Source organism: Dama dama, chromosome 20, assembly GCF_033118175.1.
Source record: "Dama dama isolate Ldn47 chromosome 20, ASM3311817v1, whole genome shotgun sequence".
Classification (NCBI taxonomy): Eukaryota; Metazoa; Chordata; class Mammalia; order Artiodactyla; family Cervidae; genus Dama; species Dama dama.
Window position 1 is genome coordinate 45,383,615 of NC_083700.1, and position 12,018 is coordinate 45,395,632.

Genomic DNA, 12,018 nt, shown 5'->3' on the forward strand with positions numbered 1-12,018 from the left:
TGAGTAACTTTCCATGAGAGTGATGTTTCTTCTTGAAGACTATAAGCCAGAGCACCTAACACAGTGTTTGGTAATGAAAATGTTCCATAAATATTTATTGAATGACATGATGAACTAATGAAAGAATAATGATAAAGAGGAAATACTAGAACCCAAGGTGCTCACTGTCTAGCCAAGAGAACTAAGAAGTGTGATAAAAACCTTAACAGAAGTAGGCAAGACGCGTTTCAGGAGAAGGGAGGACTCTGGAGGGAGAATGAAGAGAGACATCTGGAGTACAGATATACTCAGAGGAGGATATTTTCTGGATTGAGACCATCTCCAAATGAAATAGCTCTCCTCTCCCCAGCGAGCTCTAAATCAAAACGTTAAGGAACAACTCTTGACAAGAGCTTCACATTTTAGATTTTTTTTTTTTTAAGGCCATTAGAATGGATTGTCCTGCAAATATACAACCTTGATTTTGTACCACCTACAGACAGGACTTACTGCTTGCAGCTTCTGACTGTAGAAATTTTTGCTCACCTCTATTCCTGGCCCCTCTTCTCGTCGCCCCCGCCTCGTCCCCGCTCCCAGGGATCGTCCATTTTCAGAAAACCCTTGCCCTTGCCTGTTCCCGCCTATTTGTTGAATGCACAGAGGAACATTTACTACCTTATCCCTGAGGAATTCTGAAGCTGCAGTTGCCAAAAAACAATGTTTCTGCACCTCGCAGGGTTCCTGCGGAAGGAAAGAAAAGGAATAATTTGTTACTTAGGGCGCCGATTGTTTTTACCTTTAATCCTGTGGTTCTCTCACATCTAGCCCCCACCTACCTAGCTCTGCCTCGAACAGTTTATAGAGCAAAGGCCAGTCCCGAACGCCAGTGCGCTCTCTCCCTCCCTTCCAGCCGCGAGTAGCAGGAAAACAAGCTGCTAGGTGGAGGGGCGGGGCGGGAGCCGGGGCCGGGCTCCAGCCGGCCCGCTCTGCCCGCTGCGCGGGGCTAGAGGAGCCGCAGGGCCCCGCGCGCAGCCCCGCCCCGGGGGCGGCACCGCCCGGCGCCCGCGCCGCCTCCGCGCCTCCGGCCCGCCGCTTCCTATTTCTAGGGGCGCTCGGGCAAGCTGTCACTTTCGTCTCTGGTTGAAGCCTGAGGGCGCGGAGGGGTTCGTGGCAAGGAAGCTCCAGGCTCTGGGCATCGCCATGGCCCCTGTGCTAAGCAAGGACGTGGCGGATATCGAGGTACCGACTGCGCGCGGGCTGGCGAGGGGCGGGCGGGGAGCGCAGCTGGTGGGTGCCCGAAAGGGCGCTGCGGCCACCGCCGGGCGGGGAAAAGAGTGGGAGCCTCGGGAAACTTTGCCTCCGCGGGAAGTCTGCGGAGGAGGAGGAGCAGCGGAGGAGCCGGCGCCCGTGTGGGCTGGCGGGGAGACGAGTGGGAGTCCGCGGCTGCAGGGCTGTCCTTCGCGTTGGGACCTGGCTGTTTACTTCGGAGTCGGGGTCCGAAGTTTCTGGGTGGCCATTGAAGAACTAGAAGAGTTCGAGGGAGATGGACTTTCTCATAAGGGCGTTCATCTCCCAGTCTATCCCGCACCGCCTGTTTTTTCCCTGTAAGCGTTTTGGGATACCTGTCTGCTACCCCCACCTCCAGTCGCTGAATTCTGCATATTTGCAAAGGTGGAGGATAGAAATAATGGAGATCTGTATGTAAGCTAATGCAGCCGCTGGTAGCCTTAGTATTGCTTATGAAAGTAACATAGGGAAGAACGGGATAGGGTATTGAGAACATGAAAAATACAGTGCCTTCAGAAATACAAAATAAACTGTATATTCCTCTTCTCAACAGTTTTTTATTTTCTCTTGCACTCTGTTTCTGTAAAAATGTCATCTTTGTTCCTGTGAATAAAGCCCACCCTGAAGTAACATGATCGTTTCCTTCAATTTCTCCCTAGGAGGATCTTTATGTATGCGACGAGAGAGAGATAATTTCAAGCAGTGATTTTAGACATACTAATCCGGTGTTCACAGTTCTGAGCTAAAATAAACTGCTTTTTTAGTTTTTTGTTGTGTTTTGTTTGGGGCTTTTTTAAAATTTAAGTCTTCTACTCTGGTAGAATGTACGTGCATGCCTGTGTTTTCTTAGAAATGACATCTTCCTTTCCTCTGTCCTTTCAGTCAGTGGCTTAAGTAAAACTTTAAAACCACCTGTTTGCAAAAGAGCTGCTTTTGCCACTGCGTTGCCTCTAACATTGATTGTAGGAACTTTGTGTCCTGTTTGGGGGATGGTAGTAGTGTTTTCTCCAGACTCCATGCTTGGTTTGAAAAATCCATCCTAGTAAGTAGAGCCAAAGTATGACTGAGCACACACGCACATGCTATGTGTACATGTCTACTTAATTTTACTTGTGGTTTCTCTTGTGGATAGTTTACTTTTTCATATTGATCTGTGTGATATATTTAACCCCAAAATTTATTCATGCACAAGGTAAAAGATGATTGATTTATGTTGTCCATTTTGGTCCTTGTTACTTTGACTTAACCACCGCCCCCCCCCCCCCCCCCTTTTAAGCTAACTCAAATAGTAACCTTCTGACAACGTTCATGTGGTACTGATGTACTGATTTCAGAGTTAAGAATGTCAGAGGGCTGGCGGCTTTTGGATTTTGAATTTCTTTATCGGTGGCTCTTTTGCATTTGTCCATGAAATCAGTTCTTAACCACATTACACTAAGGAAAAGATGCCACTGAAACATTAATGACCAGTTTAATTTCATGACTTGTTTCAACTAAGACTATTTAAGAAGTTCAGACCCTTACATTGACTCACCTCAATCTAACCTTAGTCAGCCTGATATTACTTGTACTATAGAATAGTGGTATTTAAGCTTCTTCAGCTTTTCTGTAATTCACACATGCAACACACTTTAATCAGTAACATCTTTCATCACACATAGTTATTTTCTTTTCCCTCAAAGTAATATCCACGATTCCCGAGCTAGAGTACCATGAAAGAGCATGAAATTCATCATTAAAATATAATGCAGTGCGGAAAAATACATTAAGTCTAGAGGAACACATTCAAGCGTAGATGTCTCAGGTGATCCTGTTGACTCACCAAAGTTCATTTTTTTGAATGAATTATAAAGGCTCAGTTTTCTATCAGATTTGAATGCATACATTGGATTTGGTTTTTTTGAATGAATTCATTAAAACCATTGTCTAGAAATTTATCTGCTTGTGACCATTGCCTTAGTCTCAAATATGTGAAGCATGCCATCTTTAAAAAAATTATCAGTATAAAACAGAGTACATGTTCAACTGACAAATGTGAAAAGAACAGAAGGTGATAGTGACAACCCACTATAACAGTGATTTAATTTTCCCCTTAAGCTACCTATAGAACCTCAAGTTGCAGTGAAGCAGCCAAGAAATATTTTATTTCTGGGGCAAAAAGTTATTGAGGTTTACAGAGTTATTTTGTGTGCTCACTCCATATTTCTAACCTCAATCCAATATCACATCAGGGTTTGAAGGGCTGAGAGCATAAAAGACAGTCAGAAGGTCACCAGATTCCAAAACTAAAATATCCCTGGGGAGAAAGATAGGCATAGCAAGGATGCCGTAGTAGATGACAGGTACTCGGCAATAGAACCTAGCTCACATACTCAAAAATTACTGTCAATGTATGAGAAATCAGACATTTTCCCAGATATGTTAATACGGTTCAGGACCACATTGTTATGGGATCTGGAGCAAATTGCCTGTGATTGAGGTCTAGTTCTACACCTTTTTAGACAGGTGACTTTGTTTAAATACCTAACTTCTCTGTGTCAAATTTGCATGATTTGTTAAGTAAGAAAAATAATCAGACAACATAATAAATGTGTCACACCTTGACATCTTCTCAAGAAAATAACAAAATATGATAAAATTAAAAGTTTTGAACAACTAAGGAAAATCACTGCCTATGAAATAACTTATTTTAAAGTTCACTAATGGTAGCTATAGACTTTAAAAAGATATTTTACTTTGTGGGCTTACTTTTAGGATACAACTGAATTTTATCAAGAATGACTTTTGAATACAAATTCTTTGGGGAAGGTTTCAAAAAAGGTGACTGTCAGACATTGATCACTTTCCCTGACCTCAACAATACCTTCACAATAATTCACTTAGTTTGAATCGACGGCTGGTCTAATGTCAGTGTCTGTACTTTTAAAAGCAAGTAAGAATGATTTTGGAAGAGTTCACTTTTGTTCAGTGTCTTGTTCCTCTCCACTGACATGGATAATTGAGAATTTACTATAGAAGTATAGCTGAAGAAAAATATGTGCAGGTACAGTGAACTTTTAATTAACTCTTTGGATATTAATAATTCTGGTAAGTATTTATAACTGAACTGAATTGCAATCTCGCATTCTACTATATCCACAACCCCAAGTCAAGATTTATTCTTAGAATTATCAGTTAATGACTCTTTGGTAGTTATAAACTCATTTCAAATTTACTGTGAATAAAAAAAAAAGATTTCAGTCCAATATCCACAAAATCATAATACTTTTAGAGTTAAATAGAAATGTTTTTTGAACAACTGATCCTATAACTTCTATTCATTTGAGAAGACAGTCAAAAATTTTGTGTTTATTAATTAAGAAAATAGTATAATAAAGTGATGGCTTTGGGAAATGGGAGTATAATGGTGTAACAACTTGGAGAAATTACATTTTTAGGAGAATTTTGAAAAAAAGGCTAATTAGTTGGTAGAGGTGGTAAAAGATATTGCAAGAATACCCTTTATTATAACTGCTTTTGCCACTGGGGAGGGAGGAGGTAGATCCCAAGAAGAAAATAAGGACTCAGCTTTGCAGAAGGTATGCATTATTTATTTATATAAACCTAAATGTTTTTTTAAGTCCAGTTTTGTTTCCTTGTTTTTATTGATTGGGTGCCACAAGTCTCTGGGAATGCTATCTTGACTTGCTAAGGCTTTTAAAGCATTAAAACTAAAATTTCATTTTTAATTTGTTTTGTGAGTTTGCATTGTTAAAAATATACTTGTTCTCCCTACTTTAAGCTGTCCTGTGGACAATACTTAATTTTAAAGTATTTCTCCTTTCTAAGGAATTGAGCTGGGCAGTAGAAACGTGCCTGTTTATGTGATTTAGAAAGTTACTCCAAATTTGGAGTTATTTCAGTGGAAGCTTCTTGTAGCTTTAAGGTACTATACACATTCCTATAGTTAAGAATGGTCATATATATATATATATATATATATATATATTTCATTATAGTTTTTCTTCTAAATTCTGCCTCCTACACATGAATTCAGATGACTCACTTTCAGTGGTTTAATTAAAAACTGTGAGATTAATGACTAATGATGAATCTATCACTAGGGAGATTTTTAGATTGGATCTGCTTAATCTTAATTATAGCAGATAGTGTTGACTGATTGCTTAATTGTAAAAGTGTGCTAAAACTCAATAGCCTCCTTTCTTACACTGTAGAAGGAATATCCAGTTTTGGAAAGCTCCACATTTGCAGTGAGGAATTAATAAGAATCCTATGCAGACCTCTAATCAAAATGCTGAGATAATTGGATGATCATTAAGCAATCATATCTTTCCTTAACTATTTTAATACAGTATTTTACCATACTCTGTATATGAACTGGCAAAACAAGAGCTTAAAAATAGGATAAACCTGTGGGAGAATCAAATAGCATAATGTTAAGTCACAATATTAGAAACACTAAAATTAAAGACAGACTGAAAAATATTTCACGTCATGAAATAACGTGACAACGAAGCCATAAGACATTTGATATAGTCTAGGCCTCAGTGTGGCTAAAAAGATTGAAAATTATAACTGGTCAATTTGCCTTTCTGCTTCTTAGCTAAATGGACACAATGATAAATAGTCCTTAAAACTGTAAAGAAAATTCTGTGTCATTTATATCCTGCCTTAATTAAAAAATACTTAATAAGGCATTCTAAGATTGTAAATTTATCTATAATCAGGATTTTGATTTTCAAATGTGACATGCTTGCCTTCTGGACTTCATTTCCTCTTAATCCTCCATATTAAGACAGAAGGTGTTTTTTGGCCTCAAACATCAATACTGTGGGTGTTCATAGATATCCTGGAGCCAGTTATACTACTGATAACTCTTAATAGGATTATGTCTTTCCTGTGGTTTATAATTATTACTGCTTCCATTGCTTTTAATTAAAATGTTATACTAGTAGATATGAAACATCTGTATTTAATTCAGCATATAACTTTTCTTTCAGACTATTCACCATAGTTATCTATATATTGATGTTAGGAACTCATTATATTTATATAAAATTTTTGATTAAGCTTCATTTCATGGTTAGTTTAAAAAACAAAATAGACGCACTGTGTTAAAACAGGCCTGTGTTCACATCCTGGCACCGTTATTATATATATTTTTTATTTATATGATTGTGCTCAAGTTGTTTGCTAAACTGTCATTTCTTTCTTTGTCAGTTGGATTTAATCTTAATTTATTTCATGTACTAGATAGAAGGATTAATTGGAGTCATGTACATGTAATGCCTCAGCACCTGTCACTTGAAATATATACCTCTTGAATGGTAGTAGTTATTTTAAATATTAGATTGAATGTATGTTATGCGTATGTATTATATAAATGTCATTTGGCTAGAGTATTGTTCAACTCCAAGAATTAACTAGTGGTATCAAAGGCTGTTAAAATATGTGAGGAAAGAGAGAGTTAATGAAGTTAAAAGAATTATGAGAGAGGCTTATTATTGATTAAAAAATGTTGCAAACATGACTTATGAGTAAACTCCTGAATTATTTTTGTCAGTATTAACAATGAGATGGGGGAGTTTTTGAAATTCAGGTCACATTAAAAGGACTGTCTTCATTTTGCTTTTTATTTCTATTTAAAAATATTTTTAGTACCCACTGAATAGCAAGCCCTATAGTGTAAGCTGTAAAAGATTTAGAGGAAGTATGTGGTGAAGGTTTTTTCTATATAGGATTGTCCACATCTAATACACTGTGGCAGAGAGTCAAATGTAGGAGTCCTCCTACTCCTAACCCTTGCTATTTCACTGCATTTGTACATGTGGATTGAATTGTTGGTGTTTTTCTGAATGTTTTTGTGACTAGATCAGGTCAAACCATTGGTGAAATTTACTTCTTGGCATTCTCAATGGTATTCAGAAGGGATTATTGTTATCCTTCTGTGAAAAGAAACCCTTATGTGTCATTATTTTAAGAAAAAGTGCCCAGCTCCATATGTCTTGTGTTTAACTGGACTAAACTTACAGTTTCTTTAAGCCATCATATTAGCTTCAAAGAGTTTTTTCTGGGCTTCTAAGCATCCTACACACACTATATTTGTATAGTATTTTATACTATATTATATATTTATATATTATATATTTAATATATATTATATGTTTAATACATATAATATACTGTATATTACAGTATTATATACTATGCTATATATATATATATATAATATTATATATTTTGTAACTTTTAAGTCCAAGGGAGGAGGGAATTGGAGATCAACCTATTTTGCACCAGGAAAAGGTAAAGTGTGCCCTTTCTAAAGGATGACTCAGATAATAAACTTTTTGCATTACATTATAATAATTTAATTTCTTTGAGGATTTCAGCTTGGTTGTGTAATAGCATTCTCACTATCCTCTACCTCTATCATAATAATTAAAGAGACAATCTGTGTTCCTACCTCCCAGGTGCTTGGAAATTGATATTATGAGTGCTTATGAATGTCCCCTTGAGGCAATCCTGACTAGGCCACTTTGAAGAAAAATCTCTTCATCAATAATGAAGCCCTGAGGGCCACTTCTCAGGGGACCAACACAAAATTACATGTCAACTCCAGGCCTGATTTATACAGATGGTGCTCAGGGATGGAGCCTGACTGCACTTCTCCCTCCCCCAATATTTTATTACTTACCACTCTCTGCTGATCCTCCCCATGCCCCTTCCCACTTTCACTTCTCTCCCCAAACCTCAGCCTCCAGTTTTCACCTTGTTTTTACCTACTCAAGATTGACTCCTCTAAGTAGATCCACTTCTTTAGTCCCTTTGAATGATATTAAAAATTGACCATAGTAGCATATTAAAGCTTTAAAAATCTTAGTATATTTAATTAAAGGCCAGGTGAAGATCTTCAGCAAAACAATAGAAGATAATGTGTATTTACTATATGTTAATGAAAATAAGCATCCTGGGATAGGGGCCAAGCTTGGGTATATTTTTGCTCCACAAGTCAGATCCTTTGCCTCTGACCTTGTGGAAGTCACTCAACCTCTGGGAAGAGTCTGCTGATTCCTCAACAAGTTTGTTATTGATTAGTCTTTCAATGATGGTTTGTAATAAAATATGGGAATGGTGAAATTGTTTGGAAACATGACCTGTTGGGTGATCATATTAAGGAAATGCAAGATGGTGGTGTCAGAGCTAGTGTATTTTACATGCTATACAGGATTAAGTGTACCATTTTTACCAGCTGTGTGGATTTGATGTCCTTATTCATCTGATTTTTACTTTTCTCATGCTTGCCTGCTTTCTTTTCTTTTTAAATCAAATAAATAAGTCTAAATCTCCCCTGAGCATGCCAAAGAAGTCTGATTTTTCTCTATATGGCTGGAGTTCTGTGAAGGTGATCTGGAATTCGTAAATTCATATTTTTGTATGTCTGTAGGATGATGCTGTCTTTAACTAGGAATTAAGAACAGAGATTCCAAAAAGGAATCAGTTTTTCCAGTGTGCTTTTTGATCGATAACTGTCAGTGGAAACTAGAGTACAAATAGTTGGGTCCCCAAGCCCACAGAAATACAAGTTACTTTTCTCTGACTCTGCACCACAGTGTCCTCAAAATTTTGGGGATCTTCTGCTAAATATTCTCTCATGACAGATTTTGGGGAATGCTGGTGTAAAAGTTTGATATCCTTAGTAATTCAAACAGAAAGTTATTCAGTTCCCCTTCGCAGATGCCTGAGATTAAAACATGACAACTTTCACAGCAAAATACTCTTTTTGAGGGGTTAATTTTCATTAAAACATTTTTTCATTTCTCTAATTTAATTTTCAAATTATTTTTAGTGATCATTACAGAAGATTTCAAAGAAACAAAAAAGAAGACCCCAAACATACAGTCACACCATATAAAACAGTCATGCTAATAGTAATTTAGTACTATCCTATGCATGAGGTTTTTTTTCCCCTAAATAGTTTAATCATATATAATATTTATTTATTGAGGTGTAGTTGATTTACAATGTTAGTTTCAGGTGTAGAATATTATGATTCAAAATTTTTATATATTATACTCCGTTTCAAGTTATAAAATATTAACTATATTCCCTGTGCTATACAATATAACCTTGTAGCTTATTCATTTATACATAGTACTTTGTATATCTTAATCTGCTACCCATATCTTGCCCTTTTTTCCTTTCTTCTCCCCTCTGGTAACGACTAGTTTGTTTTCTGTATCTGTGATTATGTTTCTTTTAGTTATTTTCATTCATCTGTTTATTTTTTGATTCCACATATAAGTGTTAACATGTAGTGTTTGTCTTTCTCCGTCTGACTTATTTCACTAAGCATAGTACCCTCCAGGTCCATCCATTTTGTTGCAAATGACAAAATTTCATTCTCTGTTTTGGCTGAGTAGTATTCCAGTGTGTACACACACACACACACACACACACACACACACACACCCCATCCACCAGCAAGCAGGCTGCCTTAAGATCCTTTGAACACACAGCCTCTGCTGCATACACACACACACACACACACACACACACACACACACCCCATCCACCAGCAAGCAGGCTGCCTTAAGATCCTTTGAACACACAGCCTCTGCTGCATATATACACACACACACACACACACACACACACACACAATCCACCAGCAAGCAGGCTGCCTTAAGATCCTTTGAACACACAGCCTCTGCTGCATACACACACACACACACACACACACACACACACACACCCATCCACCAGCAAGCAGGCTGCCTTAAGATCCTTTGAACACACAGCCTCTGCTGCGTATGGCCCTGTCCAGGTCCATCCATTTTGTTGCAAATGACAAAATTTCATTGCTGTTTTGGCTGAGTAGTATTCCAGTGTGTATACACACACACACACACACACACACACACGGCCCCATCCACCAGCAAGCAGGCTGCCTTAAGATCCTTTGAACACACAGCCTCTGCTGCATATGGCCCTGTCCACCAGTGGATCTGGGACTTGATCCCATGCACCAGGAAGCAGGCATTAGAACTCGTATCCCTAGGGCCCTTCAACCAGAGACTCCAGAACCCAGGTCCTCTATCCCGGTGGGCAGGCAGTAATCCCAGAACCCGGTGAGTTCCAGTCCCGCCTGCTAGTGAGTAGACACCAGTTCCAGTTCAGTTACAGCTTGGTGGCCTGCCATGGCAGGGTCCACCTTACTTACCACAGGCCGACACTGCTCTGAGAAACCTTGGCCAGCTGCCCCAGGTTCTGACTCACCAGTGAGTTAACACAAGCCTTTAGACACCCTGGGGCCATGCAGCCAGAGACCCTGGGAACTGGCTCTGCCCAACAGTGAGCTGGCACTAACCCTGGGATCCCATGGACCCTGGCTCCAGTGTCCCATGGAGCCTGCCCATGTCCAGCACCAGCCTCAGACTCCACCAACCCTGGCCCAACCCACCAGCAGGCCAGTATCAGTTCTGAGATATCATGGACTCCTCAGCCAGTTGCCCTGACTTCCAGCTTCATTCACCAGCACCAAGTTTGGGACACCCAGAAACTCACAGCCTGCCATGGCAAGAACAGGCGTTATCCACCAGCAGACAGACAGTAGATCCAGGAATCTTAACCCTGCGTCCACCCACTCCAGAACCAGCTCTGCCTACCGATTAGCCAGTACAAGTCCTGGGACCTCCTGGGGTTTTCCAGCCAGCTGCCCTGTGACCTGGTGCTGCTAACCAGTAGCTGGCAGCCTCTGCACAAGGCAAGACCTGGAAACCAATGGGACGAAGGAGCAGCCACATCTACCAGACCACCCACTTTAGTCAGCCTGCCGCAACAGATGTACCCACGCAGGCTTCATAGGTGCATCACTGAAGCTTATAGCTCTAGAGATCAGAGGGGACTATACTGCTGGGATGCATAGGGCATGTCCCACAGAAGGCCACATTTCTCAGGTCAGGAAATGCAACCAAGCAACCAGGTACAGAGAAATAAAAACAGCAATTTAGACACAATGAGACGACAGAGGAACATGTTCCAACGGGTTAAGGTAAACCCCCAGAAGGAAAACTAAGTACAGATAGGCGATCTACCAGAGGAAGTGTTTAAAGTAATGATTGTGAAGATGATCAAAGAACGTGGGTGAAGAATGGATGAACAAAGTGAGAAGTTAAAGATTTATAACAAACAAAATATAAAGAGAAACCAATTAGAGATGCAGAATACAGTAGTTGAAATGAAAAATACACTAGAAGGAATCAACAGTAAATGAAGTGATACAGAGGAATGGATCAGTGAGCTAGAAGACAGAGTAGTGGAAATCACTAATGCTGAACAGAAAAAAGAATGAAAAAAATGAGGACAATTTAAGAGATCTCTAAGAAAACATAGTAAAAACTATCTCATAAAAACATAGTAACATTTGCATTATAATTGCCCCAGAAGAAGAGAGAAAAGTAAGAGAACAAGTTTGAGGGTATCATAGGTGAAAACTTTGCTAGTCTGGGAAAGTACACAGACATCCAGGTCCAGGAGTCACAGAGAGGCCCAAACAGGATCAACCCAAAAAAGATAATACTAAGATGTATTGTAATTGAATTGGCAAAAATTAAAGAGAGAGAGAGAGAGGGAGAATATTAAAAGCAGCAAGGGAAGAGGGATGAGTTATGTAGAATGGAGCTCCCATAGGCTGTCAACTAACTTTTCTGCAGAAACTCTGTAGGCATGGTGTACTTACAGTGATGAAAGGGA

At 39.2% G+C, this 12,018-nt stretch overlaps 1 protein-coding gene across 1 annotated transcript in view; it reads left to right on the plus strand.

Annotated features, from left to right (window-relative positions):
- The first annotated feature begins 1,058 nt into the window (after positions 1-1,058).
- Positions 1,059-12,018, plus strand: part of DPYD (dihydropyrimidine dehydrogenase) — an 886,622-nt gene continuing 875,662 nt past the window's right edge. The window contains exon 1 of the mRNA XM_061121314.1: positions 1,059-1,218. Within this exon, the coding sequence (XP_060977297.1) occupies positions 1,180-1,218 (39 nt within the window). The 5' untranslated portion in view covers positions 1,059-1,179. The remainder of the gene's footprint in view (positions 1,219-12,018) is intronic.